The 18,816-nt window shown below is 33.4% G+C and overlaps 1 protein-coding gene across 2 annotated transcripts in view; it reads left to right on the top strand.

Moving 5' to 3' along the window:
* TDRD3 (tudor domain containing 3) overlaps nt 1-18,816 on the top strand; it is a 178,221-nt gene that overhangs the window by 130,402 nt on the left and 29,003 nt on the right. For both annotated transcript variants that reach the window (XM_063102539.1, XM_063102540.1), the window contains exons 11-12: nt 8,321-9,171; nt 14,130-14,255. In XM_063102539.1, the coding sequence (XP_062958609.1) occupies nt 8,321-9,171; nt 14,130-14,255 (977 nt within the window). The remainder of the gene's footprint in view (nt 1-8,320; nt 9,172-14,129; nt 14,256-18,816) is intronic.

The following is an 18,816-nucleotide window of genomic DNA, read 5'->3' as shown; positions in this document are numbered from 1 at the left end:
AATTTCTTCCACCCAATACCCTGGGTGAGCACCTTGAAGTTCCACATCCCATAAAAGTTTTAGTCATGAACAGAAGGCAGCCAGTTCATAGCAAGTATGATCTTTACTTCGGTTTCCAAAAAGCTCCTTATTTCTGTCTGAGATCTTCTCAGAATAGCCATTACTGTCCATACTTCTATCAGTTCTGCTCACCGCTATTTAACCAGTCTCTAAGAAGTTCCAAACTTTCCCTGGTTTTCTTGTCTTTTAAACTCCCACTAGCAGCTATACTTTTTCTAGCCTGCTCCTTCAAATTCTTCCAGACTCTCCTCAACACCCAGTTCCAAAGCCACTTCAACATTCTCAGGTATTTGTTACAAGCAACACCCCACTTCTCTGGCACCAATTTTCTGTATTAGTCTTTCTGTTGCTTGTAACAAAATACTCGGAACTGGGTACTTTGTAAGAAAATGAAAAAACCTTGTCCTGCTGTTGATGTGTTGCTTCACAAGTCACTATTATATTTAAACTTTGTCATTACATTTAAAAAGGTAGTTAATGATTTTAGTGTCATACTTAATTGCCTAGGTAGGTGTGATTTCTAGACTGCATCTTTTAGGAAGCTTAAATTATTCTGAATGTATTATATATGTGGTTATTTTCTTAGACTAGTAATGTATCCAGTTCTAAGCTACAGACATCTCCAGAGTTTACTAGGGGATGACAAATGCAAAGGACTTAGTTTTTCAGAATTAGTTTATATAAAATGCCATGAATTAGGCTATGTGAATTCTGCAAGTTCCTTTTATCCCAGTTTCATTAGAATGTTATTAGAGACACTCATAAATTCAAATAGTCCAAATATACTTTGCTCTGAATTTTTGAAATTTTCTGGGTAGATGTTACAGCTGATATAATTGTGTATTAGTAATTTGAAGATTACCTCTGCTGTAGGGACTGTATGTTAAATCTACAGCATTTTAACTTAGTTTGTTTTATTTTATGGCATATGATATATAATTCATTTTCTTGGGTACTTAGATCTGTAGAAGATGGTTGTAATTTTTCTCAGAATGCTAGAACACACTAGCCTCTTTTTCATTTTTGCCATTATTCTTTTTTTCTTCTCCTCAATTAATTGTCCATTCATTTAAACATTTATTAACAATAAAATAAAATAATAGATGTCATTTATGGAGCATCTGTTATGTGCCAGGGACTGCTGGGTGCTTTGCATTCTATTCATTTAATCATCTGCAAATGTAAAATATATGTTGTTATTTCCATTTGACAGATAAGAAGAAAACATCTTATCCATAAGAACTAAAGAAAAGAGATTTAAACCCTTATCTATCTTTTCCCTAGCTCAGAACCCTTTCTACCATGTTGCATTTCTAAGCACCTATAAATTTTGGGAGGAAAGAGCAATCAAGAGTTCAGTTTTAAGATATGTTAAGTTTCAAAAACCAAGGAGTGGTATCAAGCAGGCAGTTGAATTTGGAGATCAAGTAGAGGTAGAGGAGCCAGCAAAGGAGACCAAGAAAGCACCTGCCAAAGAGGTAGGAGGAGTGTGAAGAGAACGCTGAGCAGTAGGGATAGAAAGTGCTCAATGGGTTTATATAGCATTGATAGCATGCTGGTGAATGCTTAACAGCTGGTTCTGGGAGTAGAAGTGGCGGGAGGAAGGATGCCCAGATTTTTAGCTTTTTAAGCTGATTTCTGTGGTGTAAATATTCCCACTATGGCTGATTTCTGGCTGACTACAGCTTAAAAATTAGCTTGCACATTTTCTGAAAATTTAATAAAACACGCTTGTAAAATGTTCAAGCTGGGTCCAGCACACCACTGATTAGAGACTTTGACAAAGGTAGTGTCGGTGAAGTGGTGAGGTTAGAAGAAAAGCTGGAGGATCTCCAATAGATGAAATGCTATATAAACATTAAAATGATTATTTTCAGGAGAGTGGTAAAAATGAACATACTTAATATAGCGTGTAAATTTTATGCTATGGGTTTGGGGTGATGGGTTATTTCTCTTCTTGCCTACTCCAAAATATTTTTAAAAGCTTTTGCTTTATTTTTATAACAAATGGAAAACATAATCATTTAATAAGTACTTATGTTTATATCTACCTTCCAGGAATGAGAAATAGTCCTTGGTCTTATGCTTTGTAATCTAAGTCAGAATTTATACAGAATAAATTTATAGAGAAAATAATATTTTATAGAGAAACACTGTATGTAAATTTTGAGCTGACAAATTTTTATAGCCAAAGAGTTTTGTGATCATTACAGAATATCTTCAGTGTCTTAAGATATTTTCCACAAAAAGGACTGATTTGTATAATTGAGAAAATTAGGTGAGAATTTTGAGGTGAAAAAAATTATGTATAACAGGCATAGGAATATTAGAAAGTGTTATGCTTCTGCTATAATGTGAATTCATGTACTAATCAGTTATACCATTTTTTCATAACAAATATATTTAATAATTTGTTTTTGCTGCGCTTTACCTAGTGAAGGATTATTCAGCTGTTATTTTGGCTATTCTCCTTGAATCAGCTTTTACATCAGTGGATAACCTTTGTATTGTAGTACTATGACTTTTTAAGAATAGTATTCTAGCCCATAGGTGGACATTCCTTTGGCTTTTCTTTTTAGCAATGCTCTTTATTTTCATTTTCATGCCCCTTAAAGTAAAGTGGCTTGAAATTTCACTAGCATGTTTTGGCTTCAAAATTGTAAGAGTTTTCATTTTTGTTTTGCTAAATTTTAGTGCGAAATTTATAAGAACATGTGTTGCAGAGATAATATTGAATCTAAAATATCATATTCATAATCCTGGAAAATGTTAATCAACTTGGAAGAAAAGATCACAGAAATTAAATTTAGTTTTTTGCACTTGACGGACTGATGCCTCCTATATGACAGTTTTAGTTGTTCTGACACATCATTCCTTCAGTTTTTACAAGTTTGATAACAAATGACAATGCTATATATTTAGTTACTAATTTTCCAGTATATTTTCTTCAATAAACATTAATATTTGAATTCAAGGCAAAATAACATAAAAATAACATATTGTTTTTAAATGGTTTTTGACCCACAAGTCTAGTGCCTCATCTGCAAATGCCCTATATATCAACAAGGGAGCCTTACCTGACTTACCCAAGTCCACCACTGTGCAGTTGAGCAGAAGGCATTAATGATAGTGAGGAGAGTGGGAATGATAGTAAGACTGCAGTGTTATTTTTGGTTAAACAATTCCTGTGTTATTTTATGTCCAAGATGTTTTAGAAAGATGAAAATGATCCAACTTGAGAAGAGTTTTATAAGAAACAGAGAAGTGTGACTGGCAGTGCTTACTTATATATTAGGGTAGGTTGGAAGGAAAGAAATAAGGAGCGGTCCTTTATATTTTAGGATTTTAGAGCATTCAGGATTAAGAGTTTTAATAACTCAGCTAAGATGTAGCTGCTACAAAGAACATGATAGGCTCCACAAAGCAGTGTCACCATGCCCAATTTCCTCATCTCCTGCTTTAAATCTCCCTGATAGGAGAAAAAAATCATTATACCTATAGAGGGGTGACACAGATAATATTTTTCTCTTGAAGTGGTTAGGAAAACACAGAGAATAAGGATTATAAGAGATTTTACCACCATGGCGGTATGAGTGACAATAATTACAAGTAAGCTTTATTTTTTAAAATTGTTTTTCTTTAGAAAAGCCATGTATGTTCATTTTGGGAGTTACTGGAGAGTAGCGGTCACTTACTTATACTACAATATTAATTTGAGACTTACTAAGTGCCAGGCACTGTGTTAGAGGAGATGTATTAGTAAACAAAACATAGGTTAGGATCTTAAAGTCTAAGAAGGGAGAGAGATTTAAGCAGTTCTGTTCCAGGCTGCTGCCGTGCAGGTTACTGTGGCATATAGGAAGGGTGCCTGACTCAGTGTTGATGGGATTTGGGGAAGAAGGACCTCCCAGAAAAAGTGAAATCTAAGCTGAAACCTGAGGAGGAGGCAGAGGGAAGATGCCTGGGATGTGTTCAGGTTCTGTTCAGGCATGGATGTACGTGTGATCATAATAAATTGAAAATGCTCAGAACAAGACATCACTTTCACCAGAAAACAAAACTCTGCTTTAGGGTGACTGTTAGTAACTGATGAAGAAAAGGCAAAACTGTTGCTAGAAAAGCTCTCTGAAGAGGACATACAGAATGTTTTTAGAGGTGGAAGAGAAATTAAAATTTATCTAGTTGAACTAGCATGTTTTAGGTATGAAATTTGTAATGTAACCATATTCCTGCAATTTGTTTGTATGGAAGGACAAGGAGGAGAATCAGCTAAGTTACTCAAACAGATGTATTCTCATTTAATGGATCAATTTGCCCAAGCAGTGCTTTTATTACCCCTTGCAAAAAAATATTTTTATGGTAATCCTATCCTGAGTACCTTGAGGAAATACTGAAAAAAACTCATGGTTATTAAATGATTTAACGCTAGTAGCATAATGGTAATTTTGTTGAGAAGGTATAGCAGGGAGGTTAAAAGTTGGATCTGGAATCTGTTGCATGGATAGTCTCAGCTCCACCCTGTTCTAGGCCTTGGTCAAGCCTCTTCAGCTTCCTTATCTATAAAATCAGGATATTACTATAACTGTACCCTGAGGTATGCTCATTTGGTTTTTTAACTGTATGAGACATTTTACTGAACTAGACTTTTGGGCAGTGGGGATGGTATTTGTAAGGACTTGCATGCATTTTGAGTATGCTTGAACAGGGGCATCTTTGCAGTTGTGTTGTTGGTGTGTGTTACACTGTTTCTCAGAGTTCTCATGATTTTTTCATTTATAGCAGCAATCATCTTTTGCTTTAAATTGACTTTTTTCTTTAAAGGGGGTTGGAGACAATAAAAAATTCTATGAACACTGAGTATCATAAATATGTTTACTTTGAGCATAGTCTTCAGTTAAATGTGTGTCATGGCTATGAAAGATGATTAAAAACAACTGTATATCTGAGTAATTAATGAAAGCAAACTGCCATCTCAGATTAAAACTAATCTTAATTTAAAAAAAAAAAAACCAAAAAACTAATGTTAATTCTTGTGACCATTTTTCCTGGGATTTAGTGTTCTTATCTAGCATAATGGGATCAATTTGAGAATATTGGAATACATATTTTTCCCTTTTAAATTAATAATTAATGGTGATTACATTAATACTTAAAATTTACCTTCATAAAGCAGGTTTGTAGCTTAGGACCTTTGTGAGTGTTGTTCCCTCTTGGATTACTCTTCCCTACTTTCATTGCATTTCTTCTCATTGTTTAGGCTCAACTGAAACACCACTTCTTCAGAGAAGTTTTCCCCTTATATTGGTGTACCCCACTCCTCCCAGTTTTATTACAAGAATATTTATTTTTCATAGATTTCCTCACATTTTTAAGCCACATTATTCTGTTTACTTATTTGTTGTCTGCCTCTTCCTGTTATGATTAGAGGGATGTGGGTCTCACCTGCCACTTCATTTATAGTGATTAGGACAATACTGATGCTATCTGTACTCAGCGCTCAGTAACTATAATGAGTAACTATATGAAGGAAAGAGGTAAGTAGCATTATCCCAGTTTTGCAAGATCACACAGCTACTCAGTGATAGGACTGGGATTTAATTCCAATGGTCATTCTAGTGCCAAAGACTCTATATGGACCCATAAGAAAGGAATTTTACATATGTTTTCAATCGAATCTTTACCAGAACCTGTAATAAGTATCATTATCCACACTTTACAAATGAGGAAACTGGCTTCTTTGTGATTTTGTCAGAAATGGATTACTTAGAATCAAGAGAAACAATTTATTTGGTCTCAAGCTCAGTGTTGTCTAGAGCAAATCAGAGATGGCTTTTTATAAGCTTACTTTTTGTGTGTTGTGCAGTCTTTTTTCTGTAATCATTTGAACTCAATCTAAATCCACCCCAGTGTGCTTTGATGCAAACCTCTTACAGAAGGCAAAATAGAAGAGTACGTTTTCTGTTTGTGTTGCACCCTTAGCTAAACTCAGGTGATAGAGTTAAACATGAAGTAATTTTGAACGTGGAGGCTCATTTCATTCCCAATGTTTTCAGTATTTCTATCTTTCAGCAAATATTTACTGTCACTTGTTTGCCTGATTCTGTAATTGCTAAGTACTGGAATAAAAATAAAATTTGATGTTTTCCTGTTAATATACCTCTCCAGTATAGCTTCATTGACTCAGAGTTCCCCTTTATCCTAATTTATAGATTAGGAAATCTTTCATTTTTTTTCCTTTTAGAATCAAATTCCACATCTACAAAGCTTAGTTGAACCTTTATTCTATATAGTCCATCTATAGTCTGGGACATTTAGTTACTGTCATGATGACCTAATTTAGTTATATCTCCTGACCATCAGAGATATTGGTGGTTCAACTGGAATAATTTAAGAAAATAAGTCCCTAAACACAGATCTGGAAAGCTTACTCCCCAAACATCTATTCAAACCTAGCTGACAGCAAATAAAATAGCTTTCTATTTGATTTGTTTTGGGAACTGAAAAACTTCTTCAATTTAGTATACAAGGGACCTTATCTGTTAAATAAGCCTCATAACATCTATATCATAAAATTACTGTGGGGACTATTGATAATGTGCATAAGGTGCTAGTGTGGGGTACCTAATACATAGCAGATAATCAAAAAGAGACAAGTGCTGGTTTTATTTCCTAATGATTTCTGGAGCAAATACCAATACATGCTTTCTGCTGCAAATGCTCATTTCTGTCCTGCTTATGGTTTCTTCTGTTCTTGCTTCCCTGAATCTTTACTCTTGGGCAGTAAACAATGCCAGTAGAAACTAAAGGTGACCATTTTTCTTCTCTCTAAAGAAAAATTTAGTATTGACTACAATTGTTAAAATAAGACATTTGAGTTATGTTTATAAGGCAAATATTCTTGGGAAAAGTGATTTTTTAAAAGATTTCTCTTTAAATGGTTTTGGGCTAGTGTTTGAAATCTTGCATATTTGAAAAATCTATTCTTTGTCACAATTAATGGATGGTTTCACTGGGTACAGAATTTTACTTAGAAAATAATTTTTCCTTACTCTTAAAGGTATTTAAAGCCTATTAGATTGATTTCTAAATTCTAGTGGTTTTCTTAAGAAGATTTTCTTGCCTTCTTGAGACTTGACGTTAGTCTGCGACCTGTTTTGTCACTCAAGAACCTTTAAAGGTCTATTTTTATTCCTGTAGTTTTAAACAATTTACCTGATACCTTTTTGCCTCCGGTGGGTATTCGGAAACGTATGGAGACAGTTTTGGTAGTCTCAGTGACTGGAGATGCTGGGGGAGGGTGCTTTTGGCATTTAGTGTCTGCAGTCCAGTGAGGTTAATTTTCTTTCAATGCAAGTAACAGTCTCACCCAAAATGTCAATAGTTCCCCTCTTTGGAAATATTGTGACCATAGGGAAATATAAGAGTAATTATGACCTGTATGCTGATTAGCATGTATGACAAGAGAAACAAGATGTGTACACAAAAGACCAATCAATATGTTTTGGTAGTGTTATAGACATGCTGTGTGAAACAATGGGGGAAAATGTGTAAATGACATGACACAAAAAAATGGAATAAAAATCACTGTGTGAAATATAATCATTAAAAATTATCTGCTGTGAATATATACCATGTTACTTCTTTTGGTTTCAAGTAAGACGTTATTTACACTATTATGCTTAGTAACATTTTTGACACTTTTTTCTGTATTTCCAAGTAGTACCTGTCTTTCTTAATTACTTTGATAGATCAGGAAAATTATTAACTCTTCTCTATATTAGGATATCTGTTTGTAATACAAAAAGTTGACTGACTATAATAGCTAAACATTTCTAAATTAGAGTGGGATTCCAAGAGGAGTTGAACAAGAGTTGTACTTGCACAGTTTCATAGCAGTTTCTGAGTTAGCAATTTGCAGTTCTGTTTCATTAATATTTTGGGAAATGAATTACCACAATAACACATATAGATATCTATATTATAAGAATGCAAGCATTCAGTGACAAAGACAAATGAGTTTTGATTATCCTCTGTTTTTTCATGGTTCATATCATTGCTTTACTTCACTAATGTGGCTAAAACTAGATTAGAAATACAAGACTCTAAGGAAGCAGAGAGGGATTAAGATAATGAAGTAGGAAGATGTTAAAATAGTAGTCTGGTAATTTTGTATTGAAATAATAGCTTTTAGGAATTTTAAGATAATTATACATTCAGAGTCTTCATTTTATTGTGTATATGATATACTTTTACCTTTCAGAACCTAAGTCACAGCTGCAGCAGCTTCATCAAGGACAACAGAGATTGTCAAATACTGAACAAAATGGAGTAAAAGATAATCATCAACCAAGACATCTTCCTCGAAATGATACCAGGCAACCAAGAAATGAAAAACCTCCTCGTTTTCAGAGAGACACCCAAAATTCAAAGTCAGTTTTAGAAGGCAGTGGATTACCTAGAAATAGAGTTTCTGAGAGACCAAGTACTTCTTCAGGATCTGAAGTATGGGCTGAAGAAAGAATCAAGTGTGATAGACCGTATTCTAGATATGACAGAACTAAAGATACTTCATATCCTTTAAGTTCTCAGCACAGTGATGGTACTTTTAAAAAAAGAGATAACTCTATGCAAAGCAGATCAGGAAGAGGTCCATTGTATACAGAGGCAAAAGAAAATCCACTTTCTCAAGAATCTTTAGATTATAATAATCAAAAACGTGGGAAAAGAGAAAACCAAACAGCTAATCCTGATCATTTTTATGACAGGAAATCACGAACAATAAATAATGAAGCTTTCAGTGGTGTAAAAATTGAAAAATATTTTAATGTAAATACCGATTACCAGAATCCTGTCCGAAGTAATAGCTTCACTGGTGTTCCAAATGGAGAGACAGAAATGCAAATGAAAGGAAGACGAGTAGGACCTATTAAGCCAGCAGGACCCATTACAGCCATGCACTATGATGATAAAGTATTTTACAATAGTGGGCCCAAAAGAAGATCTGGACCAATTAAACCAGAAAAAGTACCAGAATCATCTATTCCTATGGAGTATGCAAAAATGTGGAAACCTGGAGATGAATGTTTTGCACTTTATTGGGAAGACAACAAGGTATGGATTCTATAAAGATGTTATATATTAATGTTACTAAATGTCACATTGTAGTGAGACTTCTAGAAAGTCATCATTTTGGACTATGAGTTTTGTTCTACAATTGTACCTGTTTAAAGTTTTTTTTTTTAACAGATTTATAGATATATAATTTATGAAAGAGAAGAAAAATAAAACATTTAATTTTTTTTATGGATGCTTAGAATCTATCCCATAAGATTTGGTTAGGTTAGGCTTAGTTTTAGCGTACGTATCAGAAAAGTATTGTAAAAGTGATTAAGTGAAGATGAACTTTATTTCACTTATCATCAGCTGAATTATAAATATTTACTTTTCTTTATATTAAAATTGTACTGATTCACAAGGAAGAAAGTCAGTTGAGTGGTACAAAATCAAATTCTGCAGATTCTCATTTAAAGAAAATATACACATTTAGCCTACTTTTTTTTAAAGAATTAAGAGCATATAAGTTAATTACTGACCTTATAATTAATAAATAATTATTAAATCAATACTTTAAACACTCTTTAGTTCTAATTATATGCTCACTAAAAGGAAAAAGAGAAATCATGGGGGAAAGGAAAAGACCAGAAGATGTGGACCAAGTAAGAGCCTGGCTGAGAGGTAGACAACCAGTACAGTGAGAATAGTAAGGTTTAGAGGACAGAGGGACCCTCAGAGAGAAGGGCCTTTGTACATGTTTTGCCTTCTGTCCAACATGCTCTTCTACCACTTTAAGGGCTTGGCTCAAATATCACCTCCTAGAAGAAGCCTTTTTTGACCTGCCCTCTCCTCCCTTCTACATTATTCTGTTTCTCTATCAGTGCCTTGTTCACTTTTTAAAACTTACCACAATTTGTAAATATTTTTGGTTTTTATTCCTGGATTGTATCTTTCCCCCCTACCATGATATCAACTTCCTTGAAGGCAGGACCATGTCTGTCTGGTTTTCGTCTGTAGTCCTGCTTCCTCCCACAGTGTAGGGATTTTATAATTATTTGTTGACTCTGTTAGTTAGTTAATTCTGGAGGGGGCATTTTCATGGGAAAATAGAGTGGTGAGGGGACTGGAGATATTAGCAAAATGATAAAAATAGATGTAAGGGAGTTACAGAGTGAAAGATCAGGTGGATGTGAGGATCAAGTCAAGGAAAAAATATTTGAAATATTTCATAGAGTAGTTATAGTTGATAAGGTAAGGGTGTGCCCATGAGAGAGTATGGCTAAAGGGAGTGGCAGAAATAAAGGTAACTGAAGATTTCAAGAAACTGAGATTCAGACCAGAGAATTTGGATGGATCTTTTATAAGGAAGCGATAAGACTTGGGATCAGGAACCAGGCCCCGTTGTGTTCAGTGAATGCTGAGGTATAAGCAGGGTGTTAGGCATTACCTGATAATAACAGCAAGAAGTGTACAGGGTGGTATATCAGATGACATAGGCCTTTAAGATTTTTGTATGAATGTGGGATATTTGCTTAAGAGCAGGATCCATAGCTGTCAAGTCTTTATTCAAGACCAGAAGGAGGGAAGGAGACAGCACTACTCGTATGCCTTGCCTGGAATACCAACAGACTTTTAATTAAATCTCATTGGTTGGAACTATTTCACATGGCCACTCTCTGGCTATTGGGGAGGCTGAGGCTTGGAAAGCAGATGCAGGTGTTCTTCAGTATCCAGGCTCTTACTCTCTCAACTCAGACCAGTTACTTTCCAAAATTCAGAAACTATTATTTGATTTGGGTGGTGGGGGATTCCTTATATTTAGCAGTTTCTCCTTCATGATACAGACAAGAAAAAGTGAAATAGTTGGAAGTTAGTGTTTATTGAGCTAACAGTGTCTACCTTAGAGGGAATGGCCTCTGGTTGTATGTTTCTGTGAGAGGTTGCATAAAGGATGGAAAAGTATTTTCTGTATTGGACAGTGTGGGGTTGTTGGTGACTTTGACAAGAGCAGGAGAAGTAAGACATTGGAGTTCAAACTCAGTAATGTTTGAGAGGCTTGGTAAATGACCTTTCCATTGAAATCCCACAAAGACCATGCCCTAAGTAGTAAAGGCAAAGCTAAAACAGACAGCCCTTACAAAGCTAAAACCAACCTCTTTAGGATCAAGGATATCTGCTTTTACTCTGTCTGCCTGCCCAAAGAAAATATAGTACTTTTTTTTTGAGAAAAATAACATTTTCTAGAATCTCTTCAATATTTCATCTGCAGTGTCTGGCATCTTATAAAAATTATGAGCCGTGGTTAAAAAGAAAGAGAGGGGGAGGGAGAGAATGAGTGAATATGAATAAATATGAATGCTTGGCCAGAAACAAATGAAGCAACAGAGAACAGATCTGCAGGTATTCAAATAATTGGACTTAGCAGACAAGTTCCTTTGACAAATATTAATTGAGTATTCAATCAACCATAATTGAGTAGCCAAGTGCCAGGTGCTTGGGATATATCAGATAGTTCTAGCTGTGCTATTACCCAGATGCTTCCAAATTCCTGATAAGATTATTAATAAAGCTTTAATCTTAATTTTAATTGTCTCAAAAAACCAATAATACTGAATTCATCTATTGCCTCTGTTGGATATATTAAAAATAATGTCGTATAGCATCTAAAAGACAGTACCTAACAATTCCCAAAATGTTTCAGCTGTTCGATATTTTTAGAGTAATTGGGTGATCTTCTAAGGTGACTACTTTGACTTAAATTGGATGTATACTTCCAGTTTAGTGTGAGGGACTGGCCTCTAAATAGATTACACCATTAAGCATTGGGAATAAGGTAAACAATATTTACCTTGTGAAAGACATGGAAGTAGTTATCTTCTGAAACCACCTAACTTAAGAGGTAACATTTAAATGTTTTGTCAAGAAGAGGCAACTTTCCAGTTTTCTTGCGCAAGACCAGGGTAAAGTTTTAAGAAAAGGAATTAGTCCTCTTAATTTTATTGTAATGTTGTTTTGGAGATATTTAATCAAATAGTATAATCTGTTGTTTAAAACATTCCTCACAATACTTGCCTTCTCTCTAGCTTTATTTCCATAGAAGGATTTAAGAATTTGGGGGCAGTTCTCCTTTTTCCTCTAGAGTACCAAAACTAGTTCAGCTCTTTTTCCCCTCTCAACTGGAATATTGTAATAACCTCCAAATTGTTTTCCTTTCCTTAAACCTTATTTCTCTGAAATTTGTCTTCAATACTGCTGTGACTATGATCCTAATCTTAGATCATGTCATTCTTCCTAGTTAAAATCTTTTGCCTGTAGAATAAATACAGACTCTAGCATGCTTCTGCTCTCCATCATCTGTCCCTTATTTACTTATCCTGTCTAATTTCCTGTTGGATGAACCTTCTTCTCATATTATACCATAATTAATTTCAAACAGCTTTTAGTTTTCTACACTCATCTTCATGTTTTGTATCTGTGTAACTTTCCCTGGAACACCTTTCTCAGCTCTTTACTTGGCTAGCCCCTCTTTATCCTTGAATCCATTGTAATACACTCCAGGAAGCTCTTCCTGAGCTCCTCAGCTTAATTGCCAATATCACTACAGCTTTATTATATTTACATTCCACATTACCTAGAGGTTATTTTTTAAATGGATTGTCTTTATTAAACAGTGAGGGGTTTTTTTTTTTTTTTTTTTTTATGTTTGTGTTTTTTTAAAAGGAATTATACACATGTCTTTATTTGGGGGCAAGGTTTCTTAAGTGCGGCTTTTAAAAATTCACTGTCAGGCTATATTTTGGAGAGCTGAAGATGTAAGGCAGACAAGTGAGATACTGCTCTCCTTTGGTAATCCCACAGCATCCCAAGGGACAAAGATTAAACTATAAATTCTTACAAGGGCATCACCTTGTTTGTTTTCCTGGCATATAGCATGACTCAGTGTTTGTTGAACTTACCTAAACTGACATAATTTGAGAAGCTTACAGTTGGAGCATATGTCCAGAAATACTCAAAACAATCCACAGAACACAAAAGTATGAGTCTAAGAAGTAAAGGCAGAGAGGAGAGAGAGGAATGTATACCAAGAATCCTGAGATAAGGAAAATTCCAGCACAGTCTCTCTAAACTTGCTAGCATCCAGACCCAGGAAGGAAACACCTTGGATTCACTTAATTCCTTTGTAATATGAAATACACAAGTTACGAGTTAAGTATACTAGTTAAATATACTAGTTAATATACTAGTTAAAAATCAACTCTTTCCTGATGTACTGTGGGGTACCACCTTTTTCAGAAGAATTTGGAGAATACAAATTTTTGCTGCCTTTAGGATTTTCCGATTCTGGTGAATCTATTAAGAAATACTGTTAGAATAGACAGCGTTATAATAGAGCATCCAACTACCCTAGCTTGAGGAAAATATTCCTTAAGAGCAAATTGTTTTCTGTTTCCATTTCTTGTTCAGTAAGCAACATTCAAACCTATAATTTGGGTCCTGAATGGGTTGGCCTATATTAGTGGGCTCTTCCAATTAGATGGCCTCCTCCCAGGTAAATTTTAAAATTGCAGTTATTGTGTAAATCAGTTTCTTGTGAGTTTGTTTATATACATCAGATCTCAGAGCCAAGTGACACGGGGTAAACTGATAAAAATTTCTAGTCTTGGAGTGTCTCAAATCCTATAAATCCTAGATCTAAGTAATGTCTTTACTCCTTACCTGACATCCCTACCTCACTCCAGCCACCTGTGATGACTGAAGCAGTGAGCCTTCTTCTTCTTTGCCATTTATTTTTGTGATATATTTGTATTTTTGAAATAAATAACTTCATATTTATATAATCTGATTAGTATATAAGAGTTGTCTTCCCAACAATGTTAGAGGGTTATCCAAAGGTAAGTTTTCTTTCTTAAATATATTTCACATTGTAACACTTTTAGGATTTAAATTTCCATTAAATATTGCCCTTCTTAGAGAATATTATTTGTTACATTTAAAATACCTTTTTGCCTTCTCAGTTTTACCGAGCAGAAGTTGAAGCTCTTCATTCTTCGGGTATGACAGCAGTTGTTAAATTCATTGATTATGGAAACTATGAAGAGGTGCTACTAAGCAATATCAAGCCCATTCAAACAGAGGCATGGGTACGTGATCCAAATTCTGTATAAAGACATAAGCTATTTTGAAGAAAATACATAACTAACTAAAAGATCAGTCACAGTCATATAAATTTTGCAGGTGGAAAAATATTTTGAATTTGCTTAAAACTGGCTGTCTCCAAAGTAAAATTTTAATTTAATAATTACACTGAACTACAATAAAAGTGAATGGATTGGAATTACTTTTCTTGTGTAACGCTTTGTTGTATTATGCTTTGGAAATAGGTGCCCTTATTTACATGTTTGCTAAGAATTTTTTATGTGTAAAATGGATTTTTATGCATATTTTTGTTCTTTCCCAATTTGTTACTTTAAGTTTGACTAAATTATGTCCAGTATTTATCAAATTTAAATCTCTGTTGGATACATGTATATTGTTTATTATTTTAGTTACATGTAAAATTCGGAAAGACACTTTAAATTATATGTGAATTCACACTGAATTTCCTGCACACAATTATATATATATGTATAGATTAATATAAATATCTCTGTTTAATAATCATTTGGTTAGTTTTGTTGCCAAATGTTAGGTCAAAATTGTGTGATAACTTTTATGATGTAATTTAGAACTTATTGGCTTCCTAGAGTCTATTTTATAGAGGACTTATGTGACTGTATATAGAAAGGTTCTCAACTACATTTAGGAGAAAACAAGAGTATAGGACACATTAGAATTAATTTCATAAATTTTTTCTTATTTTTCAATTTGTGAGTAGCTGTTAATAAACTTATTAGAAGCCTAATTTGTTGCTATTTCCCTAAAATGTCAAAATATGCTAGAATATTATATTATCCAAACAGTAGCCTTCATCATTGAAGCATACGTTGTTTTCTCATGAGCTGCTTTTGGTTTTGGTCTTTTAAAATTTTTCTGTCATGCCTTCAATGATACCCCTCTAGCCCCCTCAAAAAAACCCCCCAAAACCCGATAAATAGAACAACAGAAAAACCTAGTAGTCGTCATGATTTGGGCCATAGGTCTTTAATTTTAGAAAAACTATCATTTTCTAGATAATTTATCATTTCATATTTTACAGTGTAACATTACTAATGGTTCATATGTTTACGTAAGAGGTTCTTTACTATATTCTCATTCTCTAAAGTTAACTGATTTTTCCCTAAAAGATTGGAATACCATCAGTATCTAATTTATGTCTTTCTTTTCTTGGAGATACTTGACATAACCATATTTTTATTCTTTTGGTTCTCATATGATGGCTATCTTCATTCTGTTTTTTCCATTAATACTCACATTTTAAGCTAGTTTTGCTGAAAGTAACTATTTATTGAGTCTGTATTTCTAGAAGTTGAGTCCTAGTTTGCTATTCATTACTTGCTCCCAATTAATTGTTTTTAGCCATAGCAAAGATTTGAAATAGATTTATGTTACTAAGTTTTTATTTTTTTAGATTTAATGTGATTAATTTTATTCTTTTTTCCCTAAAGAAAAATTTAGCTTTTTTACTTCATTTCTTCTCTCCTTCCTTTTGCTGTTTAAGGGTGGCCATAACTGATGAGCACATTTGTTATTCTTCACAGTAGGTCTCCCACTCAGAGGTGTTTGGTCTGGAAGTGATAATTTTCTTTCTATAGTCAGTGACTTTTCCTTTCTCCCCCTTAATAGTCCTCATTAATTTATTCTTAATTTTAGGTCTATGGAAACTTAGCTGGACAATAAATTGATCAGATGTTGTAGCTCATTTAGTGATTCTGTTGTGAACTACAGCGATACTTTCATATTCTTCCTACTACCCATTTGTGAATACTCATCTATGCTTTATTGTACTATTTTCTTTTCCTTTTTTTTTTTAACCTATTTTCTTTTTCTGCAGTCAACTTAAAAATCTTTTGTAAAATGCTTGAAATATTTCACAGAAAGAAGCAGGATAGAATCACTAAGTCTTTTGGAGATTCTGGTATTTCTTTTCTCCTACCTATAAATAATCAAGTGATGATATTTTATGATTTTGCATAAATTAATGTAAAGATTTCGGATCATACACATCAGTTTTGAGGAAAAGATCAGTCTTTTTTCTTTATCTGCTTGAATAATTAACTTAGTTGAGAGAAACGGCTCCTTCTTGAAATGTAGAGGCCACCAGCTTAACATCAATTCATTTTTAAAAAGTACATGTGTGCATATGTACATAAAAAGCCCCTGAAGAAATAGAATCTATGTGGCTGTCAGTACATGTAATGTAGAGTTAGGGTAGAGTTCTCTTACCTCTGAGAGTATTGATGTTGGGATCTATGAGTACTTTTTGTAACTAGGGAATTGTAGTAAGTTTTAATGTAAAGATGTACAAAATTATCAACAGCAAAACATTCACTGTATCAATAAGGTAACTCTAATTGGTAATTCTTACTAGAAAAATTAAAGGGCTGTAAAGGTGTGCAGGGAAGTTATTAGAGGCCTTAGCGCAATTATTCACTAATGCTATAGATTGTGGAATTTTTAATTAAACTCTTGTACTACATATGTGCATTACTATTTTTTAGTTTGAAATGACATTGTATCTTTTAGTAAGATTTAATGTTTGTTATTGGCGCAAGATTTTGGAAAACTACCTGTTTTCCTAAATGTAGGAGTGATAATTTAGTGAAAAATTTTTAAGTAGTTAGAGAAAACAGAAACAAAAACAAAAAAGCCTGGATATAAACCAGAAGACTTTATAGAAATCAGTTGCTTGTATTGTCTCTTAAAGATGAGAGGATAAATCATTGAAATAAAAAGCATGAAATATTAAGAGACCCAATGACTAATAGTCTGTTGTATGGAAGATTAAAATAAAAATTAAGTTAATACTTTAAGTGTTAGTGTTTATCTCATGAGGTTTAGGAATTATTTGCCTTAAATCTGTCTGTAAGTCAAATATCTATTTCCTCTTTCCGTCAGAATACACCTTTTTACTTTCAGAACATACTCAATGATGATATTTTAGATGGCCAAAATACGTTTATGATTAAATACCTTATTTCCTCCAAAATAATTTATTAAACTTTTTTGATAAGTCACTCTTGAATTCTTTGTTCCAGCAAGGTTTCACCTGGTTCTTTTGGCTATCATAAGATAGTCTGTCTTAATTCTATTGTCTTTATTGTAATGAACTTTCTAATTATCATACATAATGTGAGAGTCACAGCTTATTCTTAACTGGATAAATGCTTTAATTTGTTTTGTTTTTGTTTTTTTCCCCCCAAAGAATGGGTTCTTTGAACATTCCAGGGTTTTTCTTATTTTAGAAAAGTGAATGAAGCATTATGGAGTCTCGTGTATTACTTTAAAAATTATATATGGAAAAAACCATAATACTATTTTGTATTTCTTACCACTGTATGAGAAATCATTAGGGGTAAAGAAAACCTGCCATTGGTGTTCCTTGCTGGCCCTTTCCAAATTGGTTGCAGGAAAATGATGCTACAGACAATTTGGAAACACTGTAAAATACCCTGGTGCTCCTGCACAGGCAAATCTTTTGTGGTTGGTGCTTCTGAATTACTGTTGTAAACCTGGGAAGACACTCTCAAGTCCTGATCTTCCAAATATATTCATAGTCTGGTTCTATTGAGAGTTTTATATCCCAAGAAATGTTTTAGAATGTGATGGTATCTAAACTTTCTTTTTAAAAGTTCATAGTATCTGCTTCTTGTTATCAGAAAATGGTCACTGTTTAGCTGTTGTTCCAATTAGAAGAATTATGATTGTATAGATAATGGATAAGTTCTAAGACCTTAACATACACATCATCTTGGGCAGTAATTCTGGAAAGTAATAGGTGGATTGTTACTGTCTTTTAGTAACAATCTAATTAGTAACAATCTTTCATTCTAAAGTGATTTCCTGTAGAATATTCATTTATTCAATAAATATTCATTATACATCTATGCATTAGGTACCAGGCACCATTCTAGGTAAGGGAGTATATACTCGCATAAGTCCACAAAACACAGTTTCCATGATATAAACAAATATCTCATTAGGGTCTTTATTCTTACTTCTTGAAGCTTTAAAATAAAATATTAGTGGAGAAAATCCTCTTGTTTTTATTTTTTATTTGTTTTCTTTATTTTTTGGTGGCTGGCCAGTACAGGGATCTGAACCCTTGGCCTTGGTGTTATAACACCACTAATTGAGCTAACTGGTCAGCCTGAAAATCTTCTTGTTTACTGAAGTTTTAATTTAAGTAATATATAGGTCTTTATTTTATTCCACCTTAATTTGAAGAAAAAAGTAATGTGGAAGAAGAAGAAAGTATAAAAATAAATTTTTACCAATTTAATAAGCTCGTATCTATTTATCTATTTAAAGAGTAAAATTTGTTTTCAGAAGGGTTTGAGTTCTGTTTTTTATAATAATTATATGCATATTTTTCCATGTTAGCACACTTTAAAAAAAGGACTATCAATTTCAAGTTTTAGTTTTGAAGTAACTTTGTTCAAAATTTATTTTATAATGGCATACTGGGAAGCACATTATTAAGTTATCTTTTCAAATTCAAATAACATTCATAAAAAGCCATAAATTATTCTACCACTAATAAAA

Source organism: Cynocephalus volans, chromosome 7 (genome assembly GCF_027409185.1).
Source record: "Cynocephalus volans isolate mCynVol1 chromosome 7, mCynVol1.pri, whole genome shotgun sequence".
Classification (NCBI taxonomy): domain Eukaryota; kingdom Metazoa; phylum Chordata; class Mammalia; order Dermoptera; family Cynocephalidae; genus Cynocephalus; species Cynocephalus volans.
Note: the sequence above shows the minus strand (reverse complement) of the source record. Positions and strands in the feature narration are given on the sequence as shown.